This window comes from Colobus angolensis, unplaced genomic scaffold (assembly GCF_000951035.1).
Source record: "Colobus angolensis palliatus isolate OR3802 unplaced genomic scaffold, Cang.pa_1.0 Scaffold328, whole genome shotgun sequence".
NCBI classification, from domain to species: Eukaryota; Metazoa; Chordata; class Mammalia; order Primates; family Cercopithecidae; genus Colobus; species Colobus angolensis.
In genome coordinates, this window is record NW_012116577.1 from 2,126,290 (window position 1) to 2,154,104 (window position 27,815).

Genomic DNA, 27,815 nt, shown 5'->3' on the forward strand with positions numbered 1-27,815 from the left:
GCTCTGTCACCCAGGCTGGAGTACAGAGGACTACAGACTACAGGGACACACCCAGCTATTTTTTTTTTTTTAAGAGGTGGGATCTCCCTGTGTTGCCCAGGCTGGTCTCCAACTCCTGGGCTAAAGCAGTCCTAGTGCTGAGATTACAGATGTCAGCTTCCACACTTTCTTTTTCTTTTTCTTTTTGGAGACAAGGTTGCTTTGTTGCCTGGGTTGGAGTGCAGTGGCTCTTCACAAGCCCAAATAGCACACTGCATCCTCAAACTTCTGGGCTCAAGTAATTCTTCTGCCTCAGCCTCCTGAGTAGCTAGGACTATAGGCACAGGCTACTGTGATGCCCAGCTCCTCTTCCCTGTTCTTTCACCTTTTCTTTTTTTTTTTTTTTTAATTTTTACTTATTTATGTTTTAACATATTTTTAGAGTCAGGGTCTCACTATGTTGCCCAGGCTTGTCTTAAAACTGCTGGACTCAAGTGATCCTCCTGCCGCAGCTTCCTGAGTAGCTGGATTACCAATACACACCACCACAGTCCCTTTATCTTTTTGGAAATTTTACTGGCTGCTAAATTCTAAGACTCTAGACTCACTGACATGGATTACATTTCAGGAAGGAGGACGTTTGTTAAACCAGTTGATGGCTGGTAAGGAGTAGAATCTGCAGATCAGGGACCACAACTGTAAGAATTCTGTAGAAGCTCTGTAACCCTCTGTAGGGTTTTACACCGGGTATTTCTTTGTGATGGTTGGTTGTCAAGCCCTGTAGACCATAAAAGGCCCTGACCATTGTCTTTGGGGCAGCCAGGAAGGGATGTATCCCAGTAGACCCAGGGATAGCCTGGGTATCCCAATTGACTGTAAGCATAGATTGGGGTTGCTCTTCCAGGAGTACAATGGGTGGAGCAATTGCACCAAAGTGGGGAAGGGACCCCGTCTCTGGCCTGTGGGTAGAGGAAGAAAGGCAGCTGGGTCTGCCTGAGAGGTAGCCTCAGACTGAGCAGGCAAAAGTCACACCCTACCACTCCAATTTCCATCAGCTTTCAGACTTTCAGAGACAGACCATTCCTGTGATGAAGCTGCTCAGTGAAATGAGTGGTTTTCTTGATAGCAGTGTTAAACCACTCAAATCAGAAGTGCCTGAAAGTTGCTAACAAGTATATCTTGTGACACGTTGTGTTTGCTTTATAAAAACTATTAATTTACTACATATAAAATTATCTAGGAAAGAATATTTGTGGTGATCCTAATAGATTTATAGAAGGGGTAGAAGTAGGACCTAGTGGAAGGGAGGAGAGGCAAGAGTAATATGGAAGAGAAGTGATACTGAGGCCGAGTAGATAATCAGGGTTGTGTGGACTTGGTGATTATGTGGGGGATGGACGTGGTGGTATTGATAAATGCCAAAATGAAATGTACCCTTGGGAAAAAGGAATGGCTTTTATGAACTCACTTTTAATGGAGATTAGAAGAAAGTGGTGTCCCAATTAATTTGCAAATTGCAGTCATTGTTTCACATTTTGTATGGCAAATCTCTTAGTGTTCGCAGGTTGATTTGATCTATTGTCAGCATTAGGGTTCTATGACATGCAGTTAAACTAGTTGAGTGGCACATAGAGTGGTAGGGAGATATTCTAATGCATTTTGAATGTCAGAAAAAAATTATTAATTACAGGGTCATTTATACTTTGATTTAAAAAATCAATCTAGGTCTTAATGCTTTTTCTTTCAGAGTTGTGAGGACTTGGGAATCCTTAGACAAGTGGAATAGGACATATAAGAGGATAAAAAGAGAGGCCTAGTAGCAAAGGATAAGCTTGCGAGTGGTCTGTATTAACTCAGATATGGGTAGGGGGTAGCAACGTGATAGAAGGATGTAGGTGTGAAATTAAATGTAATGGTTTAGCATATATTTCTCACTGTAGTTTAAGCTGTAGTTATTTCTCAAATAATGAATTCCTTCTGTAACGTTCTGTAGGTAACTGATTAGCTAGGATGTTAGTGCAATTTGCCCCTAAGTTTAAGAGAGGGTGTATTTGTTTAAGGGCTCTTGGTTTTGGAATCCTCTTCCTTTCCAAGGCTTAAATCTGTGAAGTGCTGAGGACAAAGTACAAAGTATTTATTTACAGTAATTGTGACCTTCATATAATTGTGGACAATTCTCTTTCCATGCAGCCAGATTTAGTTTACCAGCGTCTGCATTTGTCAACCTCTGAAAGAGGACAAACGTGTTAATATTTTAGAAACTAAAAAGCAATTTATTTGGATATTCTAGCTAACTTGTTTCTTCCCCTACCCCAAAATTGCCAAGTCCTTACAAAAAGGTACCCTCCATTATTTTTCTTGTTTTTGGCCTCTGAAATCAACACTAAAAGTAAGAGACAGAAATTAGTCATTATAGCAATTTGAAATATTTATTACTTATGTGGAAAGTTTCTTTTGAAGTGAGGCAAATATCTGAATGTGAAGGCTGAGATTGGGATTGTCCCTCGAGTTGGATGAGAAAGACTGGTGCCAAGTTAATAAAGGCTGGGATGAGTCTGATACCTTTTCAAATGAGCCTGAGTTTTCAGCTTTTACTCAAAACATTGTTGGCTTTTAAATATTTTGGTGAATAAGGAAGACTCCTTCTATCTGTTTATTGTAATATATAATTGTCACATCAGGACATAAGTAGTGTCAGCTGAAATGTACTAGAATTAAGTCTGAAGACATGCTTTACTTGTAGAATATTTAAATCATGCTTAGCCTAAGGAAATTAAATTTTTCCTCTTGTTTTCAAATGTTAGCTTATACTGTTTGAACCTGGATATTGAAATGGCAGGTCTAACTGAAAGTACAATTTGGTGATAAATATTATGGAAGTAGTAGAAACCTGCCCCACATGTAAAGCTTAGAACTTGACATTGAAGTAATATCTACATCTCTTATTCACAGTTCTTCCACTTCTCAAAAACAGGGAACAAACATTTGTGCTGGTTATTTGTATATTTGTAGATCTGCATTAAGCCTTCAGCATTGTAGAAACATTTATTAATTAAAAAATTTTTTTTCATTAAGTGTTCATCTCACTTTTTCTTTTCCTTTTTTGAGACAGGGTCTCATTCTGTCACCCAGGCTGGTGTGCAGTGGGGTGACCTTGGCTCATTGCAACCTCCGCCTTCTGGGGTCAAGCGATCCTCCTACCTTAGCCTCTTGAGTAGCTGGTACTACAGGCACACACCACCGTACCTGGCTAGTTTTCGTATTTTTACTAGAGACGGGGTTTTGCCATTTGGCCTAGGCTTGTCTTGAACTCCTGGGCTCCGTCCACCTTAGCCTCCCAAAGTGCTTGGATTACAGGAGTGAGCCACCGTGCCCGGCCCCACATGCTTTGTGCTTGGTGCTGCTTTAGGTACTTGGAGAAACTGTGGTCAATAAGACGAAATCCTTGTCTTCCACATTTTGTAACAAACTGTAGATGGCATATAACACAGAACAAGAGATGTGACAGTGACAGGATTGAGATGAGTTCTTTGGATAGTAGTTATACTTCAGGGAAAAGAGGGGTCCAGAGAGGGTGACATTTGATAAGAGAAAGGCAGAGACTATTTGCCACCTTGAAAGGGGCTTAACAGATTACGCTGTAGGCTTTGAAAGCTTTTGAAAACCTTAGGGAGTCATTTTTTTTTTTTTTAAGTGATTACTTTGAAAAAGTTTATTTGCATATATAAAACCTGGTTTTGGGGGAGCCCTTAAGGGTCCCTTTAAGTGTCATTTTACATTATAACTGCTAATTTACTACAACAGGTGACCCTAGGCTAATTTAAACTAGATTGAAAGGTTGAATAAAATATATTTTAATTCACTAGGAATCTTAGCCTTAAGGGTAGTTTGTGTATTTTACCCTTTCTGTGGGATGCTGGGCTATTAAACCAACAAGGCGTGGTCCACTTTCACAAGCATATTCACTTTCCTGCCTCCTTCGCCCCCCAGCAAAGGCCTCCAAGAACCTCCAGAACCTACCCCCTACCACAGCTCCTCCCCGACGCACACGTCCACTTTCCATTCTGGCAGCCTTGGTCTCCCTGCTCGTTTTGGTGTTGTGATGACTCTCTCCACAAGACTTGCATTGTGCTGTCTCCCTCCTTTCAGCTCTGACCTGGGGTGGCCTTTATCAGTAGTTTTCCCTAACTACCCTGTATAAAAGAGTGACCTCTAGCCATCTTTTCTCTTTCATCCTTTTCCCTCCACAGGCTTGTTACCCATTGAGAAATGGTGTATTTTAGTTGTCTTCCTCCTCTAGACTAGCAGGGACATTTTTTGGTTCAGAGTTTTAACCATAGGGTCTAGAGCAGTGCCTGGCACATAGTAAGTGCTCAGAATAAATGCAGAAGGAAAGATATTACACGATAAACTTGATTGAATACCTATGCACAGTATTTAATAGACATGATTTAAAGTAATATTCTAGATTTTTTTTCTAGTTGAAAGTATATAATTCTTGTACCTTGTTATACTGATTTAATCTTACTGTTTTAACTTCATATTTTCCCTCATTTATACTCTTGTGATTTTTCTCGTTTCCTTATTTGACATCAGATAATCTTCACTTCATCCATGGAGTTTAAATAATCTTTTATGACTCCAGCAACCATTTTTATCATATCAAACATTAACCTCTTTCACTAGAGTTAATCATGTAGAGTCAGTTTCCGCTCTATCTTGTTATCCCATAATTCCTGTGGAAAATTTCTCCATGAACTTGAATTCTGCCTTCTAACTGTTGTCACCATTTGGAGAGTTCCTATTATATGTTGTGTCACAACTGCCGGACATCTGCCTTTTCACTTTTTCATCTATTCTTTGTTTAGCCTGCTTTGTAATTTGTAACCTCCCATCGTCTCTTAGAATGCATGGGCAGTCCTTATTTCTGCCATACATCAAAAAAGGAATCAGAGCCTGATTGCTTTGAAAATGCCAGGATTCTAGGGCCAGGCACGGTGGCTCACACCTGTAATCCCCACACTTTGGGAGACTGAGACGAGAGGACTGCTTGAGCCTGGGAGTTTGAGACCAGCCTGTGCATATAGTAAGACCTCGTCTCTACAAAAAAATTCTTAAAAAAATTGCCGAGCATGGTGGGACAAACCTGTAGTCCCAGCTACTCAGGAGGCTTAAGTGGGAGGGTCACTTGAACCTGGACGGCGCATAGGTTGCAGTGAGCCATAATGGTACCACTGCACTCCAGCATGGGCGACAGAGTGAGACTTTGTCTCAAATTTAAAAAAAAAAAAAAAAAAATTCTGGGATTCTGGCTGTGCTCTGGAGCCCAGCCTCTTTCTCCTGCCTTGTGTGCCATTGCCCATCCGATCCCCAGATCAGTTTTAGATCTGTGAGATTCTGTAAGTTTACATATTCTCACATACTTGTTAGTGGTTCCTGAAAAGTGTTACTTTTCTTATTATTTTTAGCACACCTGATGCCATGGTTGTGACTTACTGATTTTAAATAACTGCTATGAGCTTGACTTCACTTGCTCTTTCTCAAAATGGTCGTAAGAAATGTTAAGCCAAGAAATAAGGCTATGTAAATACTTTTTGGATCTGAATTGAGATGTTACAAAATATTGGCAGTGAAAGCTTCGGGCAAGCCCAGTACTAAGAAATTGAAAAGAAATGGTGACTTTATGTCTTCACACAGTAGCAATTGGGTTGACTCACTGCAGCATGCCTGCCAGAACCTGTGGCTCTTTAAGCTTTGCTAGAACAGCTGCCTGAAAAATGCATTTGTACAAAGGGTTTTGAGAATTGTTACCTGTAAGCAAAAAGTTTACCTAACCAAATGTAAAATGTGATTAAATCTACATGTAGTTTAAAGAGTTGCTTTACCTGAGCAATTTGGCTTCTTTTGAACACTATCAAAGTAGATAATACGGTTTTGTATGTTTTGAAATAACTTCCTTGACTTTGCGTTTGGAAATGAAATTTGTTATTTGACCAGTTAAAGTATATAAGGTTTAAAGTTAATTTATCTTCATAAGGGAAGCATAGCATATTGAGTTCCAATAGGGAAGTAGTTTTATTTTAAATCAAAGTCTTCCTCTTGGTGGGTTCTGGAACTTAGATTTAATTACATCAGTTGGGTTTTCTAATTATTGTGTTATCCATTGGCCAGAACAAGGGGATCTTGTATCAGATGGGATAGATTGCATCCCAGCCCCAGCATGTGCCAGCTTCATGATCTTGGGCATGTCAGGTGGCTGTTTTCCTCATCCTTAGAATGTGAAGGGATAGTCAAAAGCCACCACACAGGATCGTAATATAGGCAGTGTCTGTTCTGATCACATAGTGGGCACAGCTACATGATACTATTACTTATTCAACAAAGGGGTCCTATTCAGCCTGCTTTTTTAGGATACCTACCAGTTTCTAGACAGAATATAAAGGTGAAAATGATTTGATCCTAATTCAAAAAAACTTACAGGTGAGAAAGAAGAAGCATATCCATTGAGCTTTCTGTTCTCTTGTCCCAGGCTTTATTACTATGGCTGAGACTGGGACCAAGAGATTTGGCTTCTCTTGCTGTGGGGACAGAGGTGCTCACCTAGGTGTGCTGTAGTTCATCTCCTCATTCTTCACATTCAAGGGCTGATTCTTCACATATAGTACGTCCTTGGCTTCAAATATAGTGTGTGAGACAGGCGGAGGACCTTAGCCTCTTAAATTTAAAAGAAATTTGAATTCCTTTAAAATTTGTCCTTATGCCTAAAAATCCTTCACCTGTCATCAAATTGTCTTCGGCTACATGGATTTTCTGTTTGAAAAAAAATCATAATGGTATTCATGATTGCTTTTTTATATTAGCATAACTTAGTTAACAACTTGTAACTTAAAGTAGATGTCGTACATGTTTTTTAATGAAAAACTTTAGAAAAATTTTTTTTTCTTGTGCCATTTTCTCCTCCAGTAATAGCATGCTAGTTTATGTTGAGATACCCACCTCTGGTGATACAGTAAATCATCATGCTTTCTGAAATATTTTGTGGTTACTCTTGGCTGTGCCAGCAGACACTAGTAATACACAGATCTGCTGATTCTCATGTGAGATATGTTTATTCTTTATCAAATAAATTATACTCACAAATTTTTATTAAGTAAAATACTTTATGTATAAATCCCAATACATCCCAAATGAGGGAGGAGAGATTTTGTTTGACCATGCTGGTTTTATCACTTCTGAGTGTTTCTTTGGAGATAGCTTTTGCAATCTTCCTTCAGAGATCACAGTCCCTACTCCTTAGGTTCAGAACAGGTTTTATACCTGCAGGCTTATTTTGTTACTATCTACGTCATTCTCTTCAGGGAAGATTTTTAGAATCTGGGACAGCATTTTCATGGTACCTGTTTATCCTGAAGAGGAAGTGGAGCCAAAAGTCAGAACTTTCTCTAACTTTCTGCCTTACTTTAGGAGAGTATGTTCTTGGAAGTTAGATGTTTAGTAGCTAGAAGAGAAAGTTACAGAATCTCTAATCCTGTGCTCAAAACAGGAAGTGTGGTTGGATTACATGATCATTGATGTTACAAGAATTAAGGCAAATCAGTTTTATTCAAAACAAACCTAGTAACTAAGAAAGAGGTCCATTTTTTGTTTTGTTGTGGTTGGTGGCTAATATTGAATACACTTCGCCAGATATTTTTCTGGTTGTATTATACTTTACATTTATTTCTTTTCTCTTTTTTTTTTTGAGATGGAGTCTTGCTCTGTTGCCCAGGCTGAAGTGCAGTGGCTGGGTCTCAGCTCACTGCAACCTCCGCCTCCCAGGTTCACGCCATTCTCCTGCCTCAGCCTCCCAAGTAGCTGGGACCACAGGCGCCGGCCACCTCGGCCTGCTAATTTTTTGTATTTTTAGTAGAGACGGGGTTTCACCGTGTTAGCCAGGATGGTCTCGATCTCCTGACCTCGTGATCCGCCCGTCTCGGCCTCCCAAAGTGCTGGGATTACAGGCTTGAGCCACCGCACCCGGCCTTTACATTTATTTCAAAGATACTTCTTTTATCTTTTGTTTGTGTATATCCCAGCCAAGCCACCATTTAGCAATAAACCTGTTGAGTGACTGTTTCTTGTATACCATTATGTTGCTAACTGGCAAGTCCTATGACTGAAGGCTGTATTTTCTAGCCTTGAAAAAATATGAATTTAGCTGTGCACAGCGGCTCACGCCTGTAATTCCAGCAGTTTGGGAGGCTGAGGTGGGCAGACCACTTGATCCCAGGTGCTCTAGACCAGCCTGAGCACCATAGTAAGACCTCATCTCTACAAAAACACAAAAATTAGCTGGGCATGGTGGCATGCGCCTGTAGTCCCAACTATTCTGGAGGCTGAGGCAGAAGGGTTGCTTGAGCCCAGGAGGCGGAGGTTGCAGTAAGCCAAGACCACACCTGGGTAACAGAGTGAGACCCTGTCTCAAAAAGAAATAAAAATATGAATTTAGCTTCTGTTAGATAAATATTGTGCAAGACCTACATTTACAAGTTGCTGACAGTTTTCATTTTATTTAGAAACTTATCCCAGTATGTTTTTAGTACATTTATGAAAGTTGTTTCTTGGCAGAGTTACCACCTCATGTAGGCGGTCATTTACAAAACAGCCAAGTTTTATTCATTTTCATTAGAAAATACAGTGATTTTTACCAGGATTTCCAAAGTAACCATGCCTGCTTTCTTCAGTGGTAGATAGTGGCTTTGCAGTAAAAATTGGTGGTAAGATTTTTGAATAGGTATTTTTGGAAATACTGAAGGATTTTAACCTCTAATAATTTGCTTTTTGGAGCATTGGTAATGCTCCAGCAGATTATTTTTTCCTTTTCAGTTTTACTTATAACATTTCCTCAAATAGCCATGTTCATAAATTTTGGGGGAAAAGGAAGAGAGGAAGCAATTACTGATTCATCCCTGTGATATTTGGGTATTTCCATGGAAGAAGGTTAAGGGTGGGGGAGTTTTTAAAATTTGGCAACACATGTACAGATTGGCAAAAGTTTGCTTTTTACTGTTTAGGTTCACCATAAGCCAGAATGCCTACAGATATGTTAATCCAAGTTTGAGGAAATGGATTTTTTTTTTTCCCACTGAAACAATAGCAATAAGGTTAAACATAATCTGTAGACAATTGCGTTTGTATTACTGTTCCCATTGATCAGTGTTCACATAGGCAAAAAAGAATAATTTATTACATGTGAAAAATAAAGCTCACTATTAATAATGTCCTTTGGACAGAAATGTAAAGTAACTACACTGTTGGGTGATATTTGCCTTGATAGCATCATACATCTTACTGTGTATTTAATTCTAATGTTGAACTTTTTATGTGCCTGGCACTGTTCTGAGTGCTTTACAAATATTCATTCAACTTTAATTCATTTAATGGCTAATTACTCTAATTCAGTTAGAGCTTTTGGAAGAAAGTAATTGAGTGTATTATGTATCACCCCCATCCACCCCAGTTGTTTTGTTTGCATGGACCCTGACCTCACTGATTAGGAGTGGAGGACTTTAGTCTCAGGGCTCGCAATGAATCCTTGTCTTGTGGTAGTTCTGCTTCAGTGTTTGTAACATGTGAAAGAGTCTGTCTTGAGATGGTGAGAGGCTTGCACTTAACTGGTTTCTGTGTTATAATTATATAATTATAATTGTATTCGTACATTGTAATTGTATAATTGTAAAACTTACATTTTCAGGAAATTACAGCCTTTAATAAAGAAAACATATACATGTCCTCTCTCTCTTTTGTTTAATTAGGCATATTTTCTATTTACATGCTAGAAAAGTTGTTAGAAATCATTTCACATTCATTCTTCTCTGTGTCCCTGCCCATTCCAGCATGCTCGAAGACGACCTTCAGCTCAGTGACAGTGAGGACAGTGACGGTGAACAAGTAAGTGTTGCACAGCCTGTAATACCAGGAGTCCTTTTAAATCCATCTAACAGATCTGAGCTGCTTGTTCTAACCTGTTTTTTGTTCTTTTCCTGTTCCTTCTTCCCCTTATTGTGAATGCCTAGACCCCAGAGAAGCCTCCCTCCTCATCTGCACCTCCAAGGTACCGTGTGGGTTTCTCCCCATCTATACAGAATGTTTGCAATTTTTTACCAAATGGGAAAAATGAAGCCTTATTTAGTACTTCCACAGTTTTTTCATGGGAAGGAGCTGAAGGATCACAGTAAAAGGAAAGTACCTGTTTAATATTTTGGAAGCTTAAATCAGCCATAAGGAGGTTGTTAACCCTATAGAAGCGAGAGCCCCAAACTGATCTACATCATCAGTATAGATGTTAAAGATTTTTAAGAATTTACAGGCTGGGCGTGCTAGCTCACGCCTGTAATCCCAGCACTTTGGGAGGCCGAGGTGGGCAGATCACTTGAAGTCAGGAGTTCGAGACCAGCCTGGACAACATGGTGAAACCCTGTCTCTACCAAAAATACAAAAATTAGCCAGGCGTGGTGGCGCGTGCCTGTAGTCCCGGCTACTCGGGAGGTTGAGGCAGGAGAATCACTTGAACCCAAGAGATGGAGGTTGCAGTGAGCTGAAATCGCGCCACTGCACTCCAGCCTGGGTGACAGAGTGAGACTCTGTCTCAAAAAAGGAGTTTACAAACAAGTTTAAAATACAATTTATCATCAGTATTAGGTAATCAATATTTGAAAAGTTAAACTGACAACCCCGGTGTTTTAGTGGAGGTAACAGATTTGCTGTTTTCAATAAAGCTCAGTTATTTCCAGAACTTCTTTTCCATTATGGCTGTTTTCTTAGTTACGTGAATTTTCATACTGTTTCAGCTGCTTTTCAAAATGACCAGCAGTACATTTCAGTGTGATGGGAAATGGAACAAGCCAGCCATACTTTCGGAAATGTGATGATTTAATTTTTGAAAATATGAACTATTTGAACTACTTTTATAATATTTTCCTCTGATATGCCAGATACCTGTCTTTTATAGACAAAGTTATTTTACTCCCTTGAGATGTGCTCATCCACTCAGACGAGATTAGCAATAAAATCTTGTCCATTACGCAGGGGATGTTACAGTTAATGTGGAGGAAGCCCATGTAATTATGTGCACTCTTATAGATTCATAAGGTTTGCTTGATTATGTCTTACCTTGTTCAGTAATTTCTGGTGGGTTATGATGACTCATAAAACATGACGAGGTAGCCTAACTTCTAAAAGTGAAGGAAAAGGAAAAAGAAGAGACCAAGCAGGGGTACAGATTTGAGGCGGGAGTAACGTTGAGAGTGTAGCCCCTTTTGCTCATCACTGGCTCATGCTCTTCAGCTGCCAGTGGAAATAGGGCCACAGACTGGGTACACCATTTCTGTGAGGAAATTATATAGTGGTATCGTGTGTGCTTTAAAATTACTTCAACTAGTGATTTTGTTATTGTTTAATACTTTTTATTCTAGTATGTTATTTACGAATCTATTTTGAAAATGTTTTAGGTGGATTTGGAATCTGTCCAGATTTTAGTTAATGACTTATTGCTTTAATTAATACCATCTAGGGTGAAGCTTTAAGATTATATATGCTTTGAAATTCTATGTGTGTCTAGCGGTGTGATCAATGTGTTTTCTCACTAACTTAGATTTATTGCCCCATTCTTAAAATTTGGAGTAGATAATCTCTCCTTTGGCTGATATTTGGGGATGATCCCTAAATCACTTTTGTAGTTCTGCCAGGAAGTGTGAATGGTTGTTTACTTTTGAGTTCATCTTGCAAAAGAACACCATTTATATTTAGTGGTCTTTGGCTACCACCCAGTTCTTGTACAGAGAATATAGGGAGATTTAACGTACTGGCTTTTCTTATAGAAATTAATTGGATTTGGTTATGTGTAGCAGAGGCCAGCAAACTTAAAGGATCAGATAGTGAATATTTTAGGCTTTGTGGGCCGTATATGTCTCTGTTGCAACTGTTCAAATCTGCCATTGCAGCATAAAAGCAGACATAGTACATTAAAGAAATGGGTATGGGTGTCTTCCAATAAGACTTTATTTAGAAAAGCAGGCAGCCAGCCTAGGCTATGGTTTACCAACCCTTCATATGAAGCACCCAGCATCTAACTTAAATTTTGGATCGCTTGAAATATTCTTCAGGAGTAAAATTTCACAGGCTTCTCATTTATGCATTTATCTGGTGAACAGTTTTCAGAGGTTTTTGCTTTTCTATTAAACTACTTTGGGCCTCTCTCAGTTGGATGATGTGATAGTTTAGCAGTGTATCTAATACCAAGACCTTTCCTTTTGAGTAGCAGAAAAATGGGCAAGGGAGAAAGAAGAAATCCACCTTGCATCGTGCCTTCTAATTTTATCTTTTGGTTGCTTTGCAGTGTTCCACAGTCCCTTCCAGAACCGGTGGCATCAGCACATTCCAGCAGTGCAGAGTCAGAAAGCACCAGTGACTCAGACAGTTCCTCAGACTCGGAGAGCGAGAGCAGTTCAAGTGACAGCGAAGAAAATGAGCCCCTAGAAACCCCAGCTCCGGAGGTACCGTGTCCCCCCTCGAGATGGCCACCTTAAATGGCAGCATTCTGCCCTTTGAAGCTAGAGTCTCCGCTGGGGGCCAGGACTGACCATGAGACTGAGTCGTTCTGTGCCATAGGGCAATGCTTTCCTGCTCCTACGCTGTCTAGAGCCATCTGTTTCTATTTATTTGCTTCTTACCAAATATTTAATAAAGGAGAGTTGGGAGAGAGGCCTTCTCTCCCCTGTTGAAAATGATAGGTCTTCTCTGTCGTTGCTAGTGGTGTTTTGAAGATCAACTCATTAAGACTGTTTGCACACCATTTTCTTTTCCCTTCTTTTAAAAAGAAAACTTGGTTTCAGTAGGCTGCTATTTTAATATTAATGAGAATTCTTTTTGAAATTTTATAAATGCATGAATTAAGGAAAGTAAAAGGAGACCGCCTGATTTAGCAAAGGGCAGGAATGTGAACTAGAAATAAGTCATCAGGAGTTCTATTTTCGAATCACTAAAAGCCATGCATTAAATTGATGGCAAAGTGGTTTTGTCAGGGTTCTGTTTCTTGCTCCCTTCTGCCCCATGTAAAACAGGGATGATGGTGTTTGCTTGTCACCCACCCTCAGGAGAATATTGTAAAGATAAACTGATAAGACTGAAAATCTTAAGCACTAAATAAATATAGAGGGTTTATGCTATTTACTGGATTGTGGAGCCCAAGAAATTGTTAGTAACAGCTAACAGGGTTGCCAAATAACCTCAAAATTTGGGTAACGTTGTAAAAATTATGGTGGAGAAAGGAATGAAAAGGGAAGGCATTCTTTTCTTTTTGGTGAATGAGACCAGCCCACATCGAGAAAAATATTCCAGATATTTAATATGGAAATGCCAGGAAATGAAGCTTTCTAATTAGGAAAGCATTAAAAAGCCTTCTGTGTTTGTCTCTGTTTAGAAAGCAAAGCGGTTCCAGTGGGGCATTAACTGAATACATCTGGAGCTGATGTAGGGAGATTTAAAGGTCTTGTCTGAGGGTAAGGGAGGCTGAGAAAATAACTGGCTGTCATTTTCTGTTAGATGCGAACCTATGTCTGGCGCGGAAAATAAGAGCTTGATATGTTTTGGAGTGGACAGACATGCATCAGTATTAACTGCACTTGAAGTGCCTTTCAGATTTAGAAACTACATTGTATGTTTCTGGGGCTCTTTGTTTCCTTATATGATACTAATTGCTATTGAAATCATTTTTCTTTGCCTCAGGGAAAAGGATACTGAATATGCTGTGCAGACAAATTGTGTGATGTTCACTGTTAACGTTTGTAAGATCTTTACTTTGTGTTTCACCTTATTCTTAAGAAAAATCTTCATGCTAGTTAGATTACTGACATCGAAAAGATAATTACTCCATTTAATTAAAATAAAGTGGAGGGCCTGGGAGGCGGAGCTTGCAGTGAGCTGAGATCCGGCCACTGCACTCCAGCCTGGGTGACAGAGCGAGACTCCGTCTCCAAACAAAAAAAAAAAAAAAAAAAGTGGAAATGGTACAGATTTGGCTGAATAATTGAAACTTGATAGAAAGTCTGGTGTTTGTAGTAATGAGACATAGATATATTTTATTGCTTGAGAAGTTACTGGAATAGAGTGAAACCTCTTAGGTGTAAAATAAATGGTCCCCTCCTGCCTTATGTTTTAAAATCGCTTTACTAAAAAGGGCTAGTATTGGTATGTATTGCAGATCCAGACTTGTGGACAGTATGTGTTATGTACTGAGGCTCATCCTCCTGGGAATATTTTATCTTTGTTTAGATTTTAAATTTTGAATTTTTCCTAAAGTATTTAACTACATCTCTTTCCTTTTACAGTAAATACCTGCATTATTATAAATCTCTGGTGTTATTTGGGAGTAACACAAATTCCGTAATAAGTTGTACATACAGATATTAATGAAAATTCTTTTTCATTAATATTCCATAATCAGTACTGTAGATTATGCAGTTTTCACTGTTTCTCACTCTTTTATGTCTTTTAATGTTTTGGGTATGTAGTAGGTGTATATATGGGTGCATGAGATATTTTGATACAGCCATATAATGCATAATAATCACATCAGAGTAAGTGGGGTACCCATCACCTCAAGCATTTAAAAAACGTTTTGCACTCATAGTCCCCGTAGCTATGTAGTGTTACTAAAAGAATAAATGTATATTGTGCATAGCTCAGAACTTCTTAATTCAAAATCATAATTCATTCTAAAATATGCTAACTTTTGCCAATTTATTAAAACACCTAATAAAAAATAATTATATCCTTTTTTTCCTATTTGCAATTTGCAGTATTTGGGTTGCACCAGCACTGGGAGGGCAGATTGGGGGTGGGGTGAGGAGAGGCAGAGAAAGAAATGAAAGTCCAGACCTTGATCCTCTAAACAAAGATAAAATGTTCCCAGGATATTTGAAAGTCTAAAACCTTGGCACTTTTATCTACTTAAACTTTATTTTTAAAAATGTTTTATTTTCATTTTTATTTATTTATTTTTATTGAGACAGAGTCTCACTCTGTCACCCAGGCTGGAGTGCAGTGGTGTGATCTCGGCTCACTGCAAGCTCCGCCTCCCGGGTTCAAGTGATTCTCCTGCCTCAGCCTCCTGAGTAGCTGGGACTACAGGTACGTGCCACCACATCCGGCTAATGTTTGTATTTTTAGTGGAGATGGGGTTTCACCATGTTGGCCAGGCTGGTCTTAAACTCCTGACCTCAAGTGATCCACCCACCTCAGCCTCCCAAAGTGCTGGGATTACAGGCGTGAGCCACGGCGCCCAGCCTAAAAAATATTTTAAATCAATCCCTTATGAAAACATTTTTTCCATCTCAATACCCAAATAATATATCAAAGAAATTGTATCCATTTCACAACTTAATATTGGGTATACAGGATTGCCCCTACCTCTTCCCCTTGTCTGGCACAACTACTCAATTTTACCCTGAAATTGGGACATAGGCCTTCCTTCAGAACTTTTTAGGACTGTAGTGGAAGAATATATTTTATTTCCATAACCAAGACATTCTTAGGGACTACTAAATGTATCTCAGTACTATGCTGTTCTGGGGGTTGGGGGGAAACCAGATGTTATTTATACCAGGAATGACTTCCCTTTTGGGTTCACACTTAAATTGTCTTCTAAAGAGCATGCCAGGGATTGGGGTGCAGTTGTAAGTATAGCCAGTGGGTGAGGTGTGTCCATACCTTTCCTGAGGAAGGGTGTGAAGGCTTCGTGCCTGTTGTGATTGGCAAGTGATGTCTCTCACTACCTTGTCCCATCAGTTAACCACTTATGTAACCATACCCTGAAGTCTCTGTAGGAATCATGTTTGACAAGTGGGCATTGTGTGCTAATCTTTTCTCTACTCTTAACCATTCTGCCTTCTTAGAATATTGAATACAGATTTAGATTACATGTGACAAAATGCCTGCCACTTAATAGTAGTTTCCTTCTTCCCTCCCTCTCTGCCCTTAAATTCAGATGACAGCATGGGTATACAGTTAACAGAAGCGAAGGAAGCCATAAGGAAGATAATGTTATCATAAGCAGCAGTATGGGGTAAACAGAAAGAAAAAAGGAATTATGCAATCATCTTACTGTCCAAAGAATGTTCTTGCCTGGTTTTTTAAGTTTCTTAGTTCTGTTCCATTAGTCACACTAAACCCGAACTGTCTACCTGATCATTTTATTACCTAACCTTTTCCTGGCCAAAAAGCCTTTATGTCATAGTCACATATTTTTCATCATTAGATTTCCATGTTTTATGGAGTAGAATTATTTGGGATGTTCCACTCGGAAAAATTGTCAGCAGTCTTTCTTCCCCTTAAAACTTTTCCACCTACTGGAGTGTTCTCCTTATCTATAATCTAAGCAAATAAATCTGAAGTAGAATGTCTTTCAACTAATTTTCTGATGCGTTATGTATATGACTTATTTCTACAAACCACCTCCCAGAGTGGATCTTTAAAGAAATTAGTATTTTTCTTAAGGACATAAGGACAGCGATGTGTTCTCTTTAAAATAAATGTAACTATCTGTTAGACAATAATATTTTTCTATATGATATGAAATTCATGGGTATAGTAATCCACCTATCAGAATACTCATATATCTCATGCACCCACTATGTGCAAGATAGAGTAGTGGAACTTGGAGACACAAGAGTCTCTGTCATTCTTTTAATAAGGTGTAATAGCCGAGCTGGAGAGACGTGGTGGGATGCAACAGCAGTTAATATATCGACAAAGGTTGACTAACAGTTAAGATAACAAGCCAGGAACCTCTGTTTTTATGCCACGCAATTGTACATTCTCATTGCCCCTGACTGTATGCCTCCCTTTGTATCTTAGAAACATAGGTGCTATTTCAGACCAGGTTGCTTGTATTGAGAGATTTGATGTATGACTTTTTTTTTTTTTTTTTTTTACTTTTCCTCTGGATGAGGTAGTACTTTTCAGATTTCTCTACAGTAAAGAGAGTATATTTCTTGTCTATCGTTTTCGGTGGCGAGGGAAGGGTTGGAGTATTGCCATACCTTGACTTTTTTTTTTTTTTTTTTTTTGAGACCAAGGTGTCACTCTATCACCCAAGTTGGAGTGCACATGGCTCACTGCGGTCTCAAACTCCTGGGCTACAGCAATCCTCACCTTAGCCTTCTGAGTAGTTGGGACCACAGGCATGTGCCACCTCTCCTGGCTAATTTTTTACTTTTTTGTATCAATGAGGTATTGCTGCGTTGCCCAGGCTGGTCTTGAACTCCTGGGCTTAAAGAATTCTCCTGTGTTGGCCTTCCAAAGCTGAGGTTCTAGGCGTGAACCACTGTGTTGGTCCAGTGTTTGACTTTTAAAGGGTTCACATGGGATTAAATGCTTGGCTAATGTGACCCAGCTGACTTCTTATCAAGGTGTAAACATTGCAAATCAGTATATACTACATGTGATGTGATAACTTTGTCACATGTAAATGTTTACTACATAATGTTTTTAAGTAAAAGAGAGAAATGGGCCTGTTATTCTAGTGCTTTGGAAAACTGAGGCAGGAAGATCACTTGAGGCCAGAAGTTTGAGGCTGCAGTGAGCTATTATGATGCTACTGTACTCCAGCCTGGGCAAGAGAGTGAGACCCTATCACACACAAAAAAGAGAAATCTCTTCTTGAATAAAAGTCATCTTTAGTTGAAAAATATGTCAAAGCAAGGATAAAATGTGAGCCCACTAAAACTTAGTTTATTCATTAGCTGCCTTCTGCAGATACTTGATGAAATGATTTTTTTACTCATTTCCTCTTGTTATTCCTTAATAGAGTAGTTCACATACCAAAATGTGTCAATTCTGTTTAAATTATACTATAATTACCATTAGAATATATTCGAAAGATTTCTCAGCAGTTGGCAGTTGCCTGTTGGTTAATACTTGCTATTACCAAATTTCTAAATCCCACAAAAAAGTGAAGGTTGCTTTAAGAGTTAATTGTTATAGATCTTATAACTTGAGGAGGATAACCGGAACCTAAATTCTGGTTTTGGAGGGATTCGCTCCTCTGCAGGACAGTATTGTATAAGTGGGTGACTAACACAAAAGAATGATTTGTCATCAGTCAGTTAACACTTTTCTTTCTTTCCTTATTTTTAGCCTGAGCCTCCAACAACAAACAAATGGCAGCTGGACAACTGGCTGACCAAAGTCAGCCAGCCAGCTGCGCCACTGGAGGGTCCCGGCAGCACAGAGCCCCCACGGCGGTGCCCAGAGAGTAAGGGCAGCAGCGACGGTGCCACGAGTCAGGAGCATTCTGAATCCAAAGATCCTCCCCTGAAAAGCTCCAGCAAAGCCCCCCGGGCCCCACCTGAAGCCCCCCACCCCGGAAAGAGGAGCTGTCAGAAGTCCCCAGCACAGCAGGAACCCCCACAGAGGCAAACTGTTGGAACCAAACAACCCAAAAAACCTGTCAAGGCCTCTGCCCGGGCAGATTCACGGGCCAGCCTGCAGGTGGAAAGGGAGGCGGGACTTCTTCCCTACGGCTCCAGAGACCAGACTTCCAAAGACAAGCCCAAGGTGAAGACGAAAGGACGGCCCCGGGCCGCAGCAAGCAAAGAGCCCAAGCCAGCAGTGCCCCCCTCCAGTGAGAAGAAGAAGCACAAGAGCTCCCTCCCTGCCCCCTCTAAGGCTCCCTCAGGCCCAGAACCCACGAAGGACAATGTGGGGGACAGGAGCCCTGAGCACTTTGCTCTTGTTCCCCTGACTCAGAGCCAGGGTCCGCTCCACAGTGGCAGCGGCAGCAGGACTAGTGGCTGCCGCCAAGCCGTGGTGGTCCAGGAGGACAGCCGCAAAGACAGACTCCCATTGCCTTTGAGAGACACCAAGCTGTTCTCACCGCTCAGGGACACTCCTCCCCCACAAAGCTTGATGGTGAAGATCACCCTAGACCTGCTCTCTCGAATACCCCAGCCTCCCGGAAAGGGGAGCCGCCAGAGGAAAGCAGAGGATAAACAGCCGCCCGCAGGGAAGAAGCACAGTTCTGAGAAGAGGAGCTCAGACAGCTCAAGCAAACTGGCCAAAAAGAGAAAGGTGAGTTCTGGGGAGACTGCCCTGACTCCAGTGTGGACCATCCTTGCTATTGGCCTGATGGTATCTTTGATCCGCCTTTGATTTAGGCCCAGTTGAGTTGTCTCACAAGTCTTTGCTTTGATTGGCTGTAGCCTTTGTGCCTTCTACCAGCGTTACCTGTCTGGACTTTGCTTCTCATTCTGCATATGGGCATTAACACGTGTTGTGTCCCTCCATCGGTCTTGCTAGTTTAAAAAAGGTGAGGCAGTCATTAAAAACGATAGCTTCTTTTAGGATAATGTAGCATCTAGGGCTGCCCCCACCCCCCTCTTTTTTTTTTTTTTTTTTTTTTAAGGCAAGGTCTTGCTCTGTTGTCCAGGCTGGAGTGGTGTGATCTTGGCTCACTTAAGCCTCTGTCTCTGGGGTGGAATGGTCCTCGTACCTAAGCCTCCTGAGTAGCTGGGACCACAGGGGTGTGCCACCACGCCCGGCTAATTTTTGTATTTATTTGTAGAGGTAGAGTTTCACCATGTTGGCCAGGCTGCTCTTGAACTCCTGAGCTCGTTATCCACCCGCCTCTGCCCAAGTGATGGGACTACAGGCATGAGACACGATGCCCAGCCTCATTTTCATTTATTCTTATAACTGGCATTTACCACCTGGCTTTTTTGTCCATTAGGTTAGAAATTGGTAACTGGCATTTACCACCTGGTTTTGTCCATTAGGTTAGAAATGGAGATATTATATTAATTGAAATGTTAATTCATATTCTGAATTATTAAAAGAACTCTGTACAAATTTTACTCTCGTAGTAGGATCTTTTATGCCAATATCACATCCATATTTTAACACATGACCATACAACACCTCATTACAGTTACTAACATATGGTTAGTATCTCATTGAGTAATATAGGCTGATAATGGCACATTGCAAAGTGTTGACCACATCATTTTATTTATTATAATTTTGGAAGATTCTTTTGGATACAGAATGGACAGAGTAAAAAAAAAAATTGCCACATTATTTAAGATTGTCTGTTACTTGAACGTGCTGCTATTTTAGACAGTCTCCTTTTATTTTGAATCATTGAGCTCTTGTTCTATTTGTTGCTTTTTCATGATGATGAAAGATTAGTGAGCTTTTCTCCAGTAGCATTCCCAAGCCAACTTGCCCAAGTATCAGAGACAAAGACACAAGAAGGGCCAACTTTCTCCTGCTGAGAAGGAAATAAAATTTTTAACACTCTTGTAAGTACATGAAAACCTTCTTACTCAGCTGTGGAAGTTGAGCTAAGAATAACAAAGGGAAAAAAGATTGTGAAGCCTGCTGTCATGTCTGAGATTTGACTGATGAATCCACTGGGTTAAAAATATAACCCGACTTTACCGAATAGTAAAGGGCGACTGCTTTCTTCAGAACCTCCTCGCAGCAGACTAGAGGATGTGTATTGCCACCACGTTTGCAGCAGGCAAGTTGAGTGGGATGGTATCCGTGCTAATGAGTGCTCTGTCTCAGCTAGAAGAGGGCATATTTTCATGCCAGAAACTTCTTTAAACTTTTTATATGGGATGGATTAGGGTGTGTGTGTGTATGTGTGTGTGTGTGAAAGGTACAAAACTTTATGGAGAAAATTGTGATGGACCTGGTTAGGAAAAAGATACCTGCATCTGATAACACCTGAGAAAACTTCAGGAACACACTCATGTAGCTCCCTGTCCTGGTAAATCTCTCACTTGTCTCCCAGCTGCTGTGGTCTTGTGTGGTCTCCAGTGCTGACCGTCTGCATTAGCTGGGGTGGGGACAGGTATTCACTTCTGAAAGGATTACTTACCAGGTGGAAATGTTAGAACCTGGAGGATCCCCCAGAGAGCTCAGTCTGGTTCATACCCCAGTGCAAATCTAGAAGTGTTGCTTGAGGCCCTAGAAAGGGAAACTTCCAGCTCTCTCTGTTGACTGTGGGAACTGTGCCCTCTAAAAGCCGTTCCCAGGTTTTGGCTGAGCACCTCTTGGGCAGCTCATTTATCTTTCTGTTTAGAGCATGAAGAAATAGTGATCCCTTCATCGTAATCGAGTGCATGATTTCTTCAAAAGGCTGTCGAACTGCTGAGAGATTTGACCTGGGAAACAGTCTGCCTCTTTGGTACCCTCAGTATTGATGTCTGACCCACTGGTTCCAAACTCCGGCTACACATTACAGTCACCTGGGAGCCTTTAGCACTGATGATGGGAATCCCCAACCCCCACTGGTATTTAAAAAATTCCTCTGGTAATCCTAGTGCCTGTCAGGGCTGGGAACCACTGAAGCAGAGCCGTACTACAGGGCCCAAGAGTGTACAAAGCTAGTTATTTGGATCCAAAATTGGTCAAGTGTGCAGTGTTTAGACATCATGATCTAGGCAAACAGAATTCCTGGCCTGAAATATGTCACTAGTTACAAACATTAGAAGCTTTCAGGTAAATAAATATAAAGAAACAGTCAACTGTATTCTTACTTCTTCTTCAGAGAATCGTGTGTTGTTTGGTTTAACTTCCTGCTGGATTCCAGGTGGGAGATGAGCGTATTAATCTCATTATTTATTGTAGAAGACAGGTTGTCCCCCCTTCCTCATTAGTGCCCTGACTGCTTATTCGGGGTTCTCTGCCCCTGGCCCTCTGACTAGCATGGTTGCTCCAGCAGGCACCAGTGTGTGGGCCTGCTCTCCATGGCAGAGACAGGGCTGTCAAGTTTGGGTACTGCTAACATTTGGATAATGAGGATATTTTTCATTTTCTTCATTTTAAATGTGAACATTAGAAAAAGCTCTGTGAGCATATAGTCAGAGCAACAGAAGAACATGTTTGATCCCTCACATTAGTGGAATTTAGTGTTTTTATTTAAAGGCCTGTTAGAGTCTGTCCCTCTCTTGGCACAAAGTTTAGCAAATATTTTCTTTCAGAATATTTACAGATCCTTGAATCCACTTCAGACTTAAAAGTGTATGAAGATGATCACAAAGAGTTAATGGTGGCTAACAGCTGTGATGAAGTCATTAGACACGGCACCTATAGAAATGCACATGCATTTTTTTTTACTACTCTACAGCCGTGGGTAAGGAACAGTGCATGAGGAAGAGTAGAGAAAACTGTGAGGGTAAATATGCGTGACCTCATGTTGTGTTCTTTACATAAACTACTGAATTTCATCAGTCTGATTACAGTTTAGATTTTCTAATACCAACTTATGTTTTCTTTTTAAAAATTTTTATTTTTAGCTTAGAGACTATTCTGTTAATTCGTCTACTTATTTTTTAGAGACAGGGTCGCGCTCTGTTGCCCAGGCTGGAATGCAGTGGCCATAGCTCACCAACCTCAAACTCCTGGGCTCAGGTGACCCTCCTGCCTCAGCCTCCTTAGTAGCTTGGACTACAGGCACATGCCACTGTACCCAGCTAATTTCTTTTTATTTTTTGTAGAGACAGAGTTTCACTTTGTTGCCCAGGCTAGTCTTGAACTCGGGACCTCCAGCAACCCTACCTCTGCCTCCCAAAGCAGTGGAGGTGCTGGTTGAGGGCAGTTGTCTGGCTCATTGGTGTTTTGAACAAAGAATTGGACAAAATGCACAAAAAACCAAGGCAGTGAAAACAGAGATTTATTTTAAATGAAAGTATGTTCCACAGGGTGGGAGCTGACTGGAGCAAGAGGCTCAGGAACACTGGTTCTTCTGGGGTTTGTATGCCCTCTAGAGGTTTCCCATTGGTTCACTCTAGTGGCCCACGACTGGTCTGATTGATTGTAGGGGGGACCAATCAGAGTTACTTTCATTTTCCAGCTACCACACAGAAACAGGAGGGATTGAAAAGGGAGTAGCCTCTGATATCCAGTCAGTGTAGGTGGGCCTAAGTTTCCCTGCCTCCAGACCCTATTCTCCTGCCTCACTGGGGTTACAGGCATGAGCCACCATGCATGGCCTGCATGGCCTATATTTTCTTCTTTAGAATTCTTAAACCAAGCTTAATTTTTTCCAGATTTGGAAGAAAAGTTGAACTCAAGCACTACAATATATATATACAGTAATATGCAACCAGGCCAGTGCAATTGGGAGCCTTCTAAAAATGTACCTAGCTGGGCACAGTGGCTCACATTTGTAATCCCAGCCCTTTGAGAGGCTGAGGTGGGTGGATTGCTTGAGCCCAGGAGTTCAAGACCAGCCTGGGCAACTCTGTGAGACCCCGTCTCTGGGGGGAAAAAAAAAGTTTTGTTTTTTTTTTAATTAGCCAGGCGCAATGGTGCATGCCTGAGGTCCCAGCTACTCGGGAAGCTGTGGTGGGAGGATCACTTGAGCCCAGGAGTTAAAGCTGTGATTGAGTCACTGCACTCCAGTATGGGCAACAGAGTAAGACCCTGTCTCTGAAAAAAGAAAAATAAACACCTAATGTGCATAGAGCTACATGTGTGAGCCTTGCATTGTTCTAGGAACTCATGGAGATAATTCCTCACTTCATTCAGTCATCTTATAGATTCCTTTCAAATGAAGGATAGTCTGTCTTAATTGTCATTTGGATGAATAATTGAATAAGGAGGTGCATTCATTCAAGTCTTTCTTTTCCTTTTTCTAAATAATTGCTTTGCCGACCAAGACACTTTAACTTTTTTGGGAAAGACGTTCTAGTGCTATCGTGTATGTGTTTTGAGGAGTGAGGAAGGGAAGTTATGATGTGTGGGAGGAAAATGCAGCTTTATTGCAGGGAGTGATTGGTTCAGTCCTTCCCATCCATCCAAGATCTGACTGTCTTTTCTTGGTTTATTGCTCCAGATCAGCACCCCTGGTTATCTTTCAAAATGAAAGCTCATCCCTTCTGCTTCACTAAGGCCATTTACATCTAAATTTCTCCAGGCCTGTTAGTTACCTTGAGGGGAACACCACAGCCATATGCATGTGATAGCTTAGGCTGTTCTGAATCATCCGCTCCCTCACCAAAGAGAAAAGTGGATGAATTTCCCTTTTCTGTAGCACTCATGCCAGTGAACACAACCTGTTTGCACAGCAAGTCCCTGGGCCTGATCTTGGTGCAAACTTAAATTGATATCCCTTGTGTCTTTTTCGTATTGAATCTCCTTCCGAGGCGAATCACAGGGAAGTCCCTGAATTTCCCCAAAGACTGCTTCTCCAGTTTTCTGTGTTCCATGTGCTACCAAGCTCGTTTGCTTCCCTTTGGAAGAAGATAATAGAGCCTTAGAATTTAGGTGTGGAAAGAACCTTAGTGGTCCCTTGATCAGCTGCCACCTTTTATAGATGAGATCCAGAAAGGCACTAACATGGCTTGGCTGCTGAGTAAAAATAGGTCTGCAGCTCAGGCATGCTGTCTCCTCCCAGTCCGGTAATCTTTCCTCTTTTTCACACGTTTCTGTGTACAAGTGTCTGTCGGGAGGATTCTCAAGAGACGCACAAGGTCAGCGTACTGGTTCTGACGCTGTCGGTGAATAAGGCGGTTACCACGTCAGCCCTAGCTTGGTTCCTCCATGGCCCCCACCGTTGCCACTCAGTACCACACACATTCCTACTCCACTTTAGTTCCTCCTGCAGATGCTCCCATCTTCCTCCAAAGCCAAGCTCCTGGTTAACTACATCTTTCCATCTGCTAGAATCTCTGTGGCCCCAAATAAGTGTCAGTTCTGGAAAAAGCCACCTTTTCCCTGCTTCCTCCAAGTGTCTGCTGGGTGAGCCAGCTGCAGCGCAGCCCGCCGAGAGGCTTTCCCTGACGGAAACTGACTCTGCCCCTTGCAAGCCCATGTCTTCCTTTTATGGCCTTCACTCTTGCCCTGTGCTCCACTGTGGGTGGAGCAGCATCTGGCAGATGATCAGGGCTGCCTGACCCAACAGGTTAAGAAAAGCAAACAAGTCTGTGAGGACCAATTCGTCAGCCGGCAGCCTTCCTTTGTGGAAGGTGAGGCACCGTCCTTGAGACACTTAACCTAGTAGAAAAAGAATTTCTGAAACCCATACCTTAAGCCAGATTCCCTGAAGAGGGGGTGTGGGGGTGACCTGGGGGATAAACCACAGGGCAAAGGGACTTCTTTTTCCTCCTGAAGAGAGAGTATCACTCTCATCTGAATGGCTTCTTGACCCAGAAAAATCTAAAGAACACCGTGCCTCCTGTTTTTTGGCAGGTCTTGTTCTTGGAATTTTGGTCTGCATTTCCGCTCACCCAGTATTGCATGGCTCCCAGGTTAATGACCCTTTCCTACATCCATCCACTTAAAGTTGTAGTGCAGTCCTGCATCCAGTGACCTCAGCTGTGTCCCTGAGCTATTAAGCTGAATTTCTGTGCCGCTGACAAGTACCAAGTGCCTACTCTGGGGAAGCCTCTGTGACTGTTCCAGAGAGAAGATGACAAAGTTCCAAGTGCATAGTGTACAAAAAAATACTAACCTCCTGCCCACTGGCTTGATTTCAACAGTTAAGCAAAATCAACAGAAGGGGATTTTTGCTTTAAAGTTTGATGGCTTGCTTTCTACCAGCTTATAGAATAGTATCTGCTTCTAGGTCGCTAAATATCAATATAAAGCATATTATTCGAGTAAGTGCCAATGCAGTTGTTAGATGCTGGCACTGAAGTTAGTGCTTGCTGGTTTCTCTCTTGTTGGCTGTCTACTTGAGTCACCAATTGGCACAGCCAGAGCTATAACCAGTCTGTGAGGATTGATTTGCCCTGACTTGTATCTTCATATGTAGTTTATAAGGTCTGCCAGATTGGCTTATAGTCACAACCAGCATGTCCTAAGCAAAATGAAACTATACGAACAAAAATCAGCTCTCATTCCACTGCTAGACTTTGGTGTTTTCTTTAAGAAGTAGCCTTGTTAATGCTTAGTTTGGCCTTGGGGGGCCTTAATGTGTCATTAACTGCCTAGAAATACCTTTCATTGAAAACAGTATATTTTACTACCTCATGTTCAATTTAGTATCCATCTGTATATTTTAGCAAATTTTGACTTTTCAAAGACAAAGTTTCTGTCTTGTAATGTTTCTTGGGCCGGCTATACTTCCTTTCACCTAAAACTCACTACAGTTTACTGGGCCGTTCGGTAACAGGGTAACCTGGGCATAATTAAGTGCTTGATTGACAAAGGAGTTACCAGTACCAGAAGTCAGTTTCTATTTTAACCCCATCATTTCCAATTGATTCTTTTTCTCTCCACCATTATTCACTGTCTCTCAAGTGTTGCCACTGTGAGTTGTTGAACTGAGGTTTGTATGCTGTGCAGAGCCCTGTCGCAATGTCCCAGCAAGCTTCTTTTGGTGTGTGGCAGCACCTTTAACCTCTAAATTGTGCTCCAGGATCTGCTGTAAGTCCATACTTGCAGGAGAAACAGCTGTGTAGAGTTTCCTATTGCATTTCATTTGTGGGTTTAGAACTCGGTTGCTCATTTCATATATTATCTCCTTTTTCAGTCCTTCAAGGTACATTTTTCCAACTTCTCTAATGAATGATTACATTTCTGAGTAGCTGATCTGTTTTTATCTTATCTAAGCAATATACTTATAATTTCTTCTTTGCATTGGCTAATCTGATTAGTAGTTCAGAATTAGTAGTTCAGAACCCAATTTGCAGATTATCTGTAGCAAACTCTGAAGAACTGTGCTGTCAGGTAGAAATACAGTATAAGCCACATATGTAATTTAAACTTTTCTAATACCACATTAAAAACTGTAAAAAGGGGAGGAAATGGAAAATTGGTAAAAAAAAAAAAAAAATTCTTTTTGAGACAGAGTCTCATTCTGATGCCCGGGCTGGAGTGTAGTGGCGCAATCTCAGCTCACTGCAACCTCCACCTCCTGGGTTCTAGTGTGTGCCTCAGCTTCCTGAGTACCTGGGACTACAGGCGCCCACCACCACACTCGGCTAATTTTTGTATTTTTAGTAGAGATGGAGTTTCACCATGTTGGCCAGACTGGTCTTGAACTCCTGAGCTCAAGTCATCCATCCACCTTGGCCTCCCAAAGTGCTGGAATTACAGGCATGAGCCACCACGCCCAACCTAACATTGTAATAATTATATCTAATCTAGTATACCTAAAAGATTATTAATCAACTCCCAAAATATGTATGTCTGTTATATATCAATAAAAAAATCACTTAACATAAAAATATTACATTCCCCTTTTTGTACTAGGTCTTTATTTCAGATTAACACCATTCAAGTTCAGGTGCTCCCTAGATCTAGCTGTGGCTGCCAGATGGTAGCGTACAGGACAGTGAGAACTGATAGCCTTCCAAGGTTACAAGCCTTCACTTGGCCTTTCTTTCTTTCTCCTGTATTTTCCCTTCTTAATGTTTTTACTTGTGCACATACTGCAAGATTAAAAACAGGTGTCTTTGTAAGCTACTCTGAAAGAAGCCGTTTTGAAACAAGACACTGCATAAATGAATGAAAGTGTTTTTTCCAAAGGAGTCTCTGAAGGGCTGGATGGATGTGCAAATGCGGGCACACTAATCTGTAGGATGCCAGGAGAAGGGAATTTTTTTTTTTTCTGTTTTCTATTATTTTGTGTGGAGCCAGACTGCTTATTGGTGTCTGGGCAGATTTTGAGCCTACACATCTTAAATTATTCATTTTTCTTAAACTCAGGAGGAGAGGAAGACATAGTGGTGAAAATTGGGGCCTCCTGCAGTTAATTTAAAGATTTTTTTTTTTTTTTTTTAAGAGAGGATTTCAGGTTTGTTAGGGATTGTCCTAAATTGACTGGCGTCCCAGATTTCTAACTT

At 41.0% G+C, this 27,815-nt stretch overlaps 1 protein-coding gene across 3 annotated transcripts in view; it reads left to right on the top strand.

Moving 5' to 3' along the window:
* Nucleotides 1–27,815, top strand: part of AFF1 (AF4/FMR2 family, member 1) — a 212,722-nt gene that overhangs the window by 167,456 nt on the left and 17,451 nt on the right. For all 3 annotated transcript variants that reach the window (XM_011951799.1, XM_011951801.1, XM_011951800.1), the window contains 4 exons: nucleotides 9,855–9,909; nucleotides 10,035–10,072; nucleotides 12,356–12,512; nucleotides 18,154–19,086. In XM_011951799.1, coding sequence (XP_011807189.1) covers nucleotides 9,855–9,909; nucleotides 10,035–10,072; nucleotides 12,356–12,512; nucleotides 18,154–19,086 — 1,183 coding nt within the window. The remainder of the gene's footprint in view (nucleotides 1–9,854; nucleotides 9,910–10,034; nucleotides 10,073–12,355; nucleotides 12,513–18,153; nucleotides 19,087–27,815) is intronic.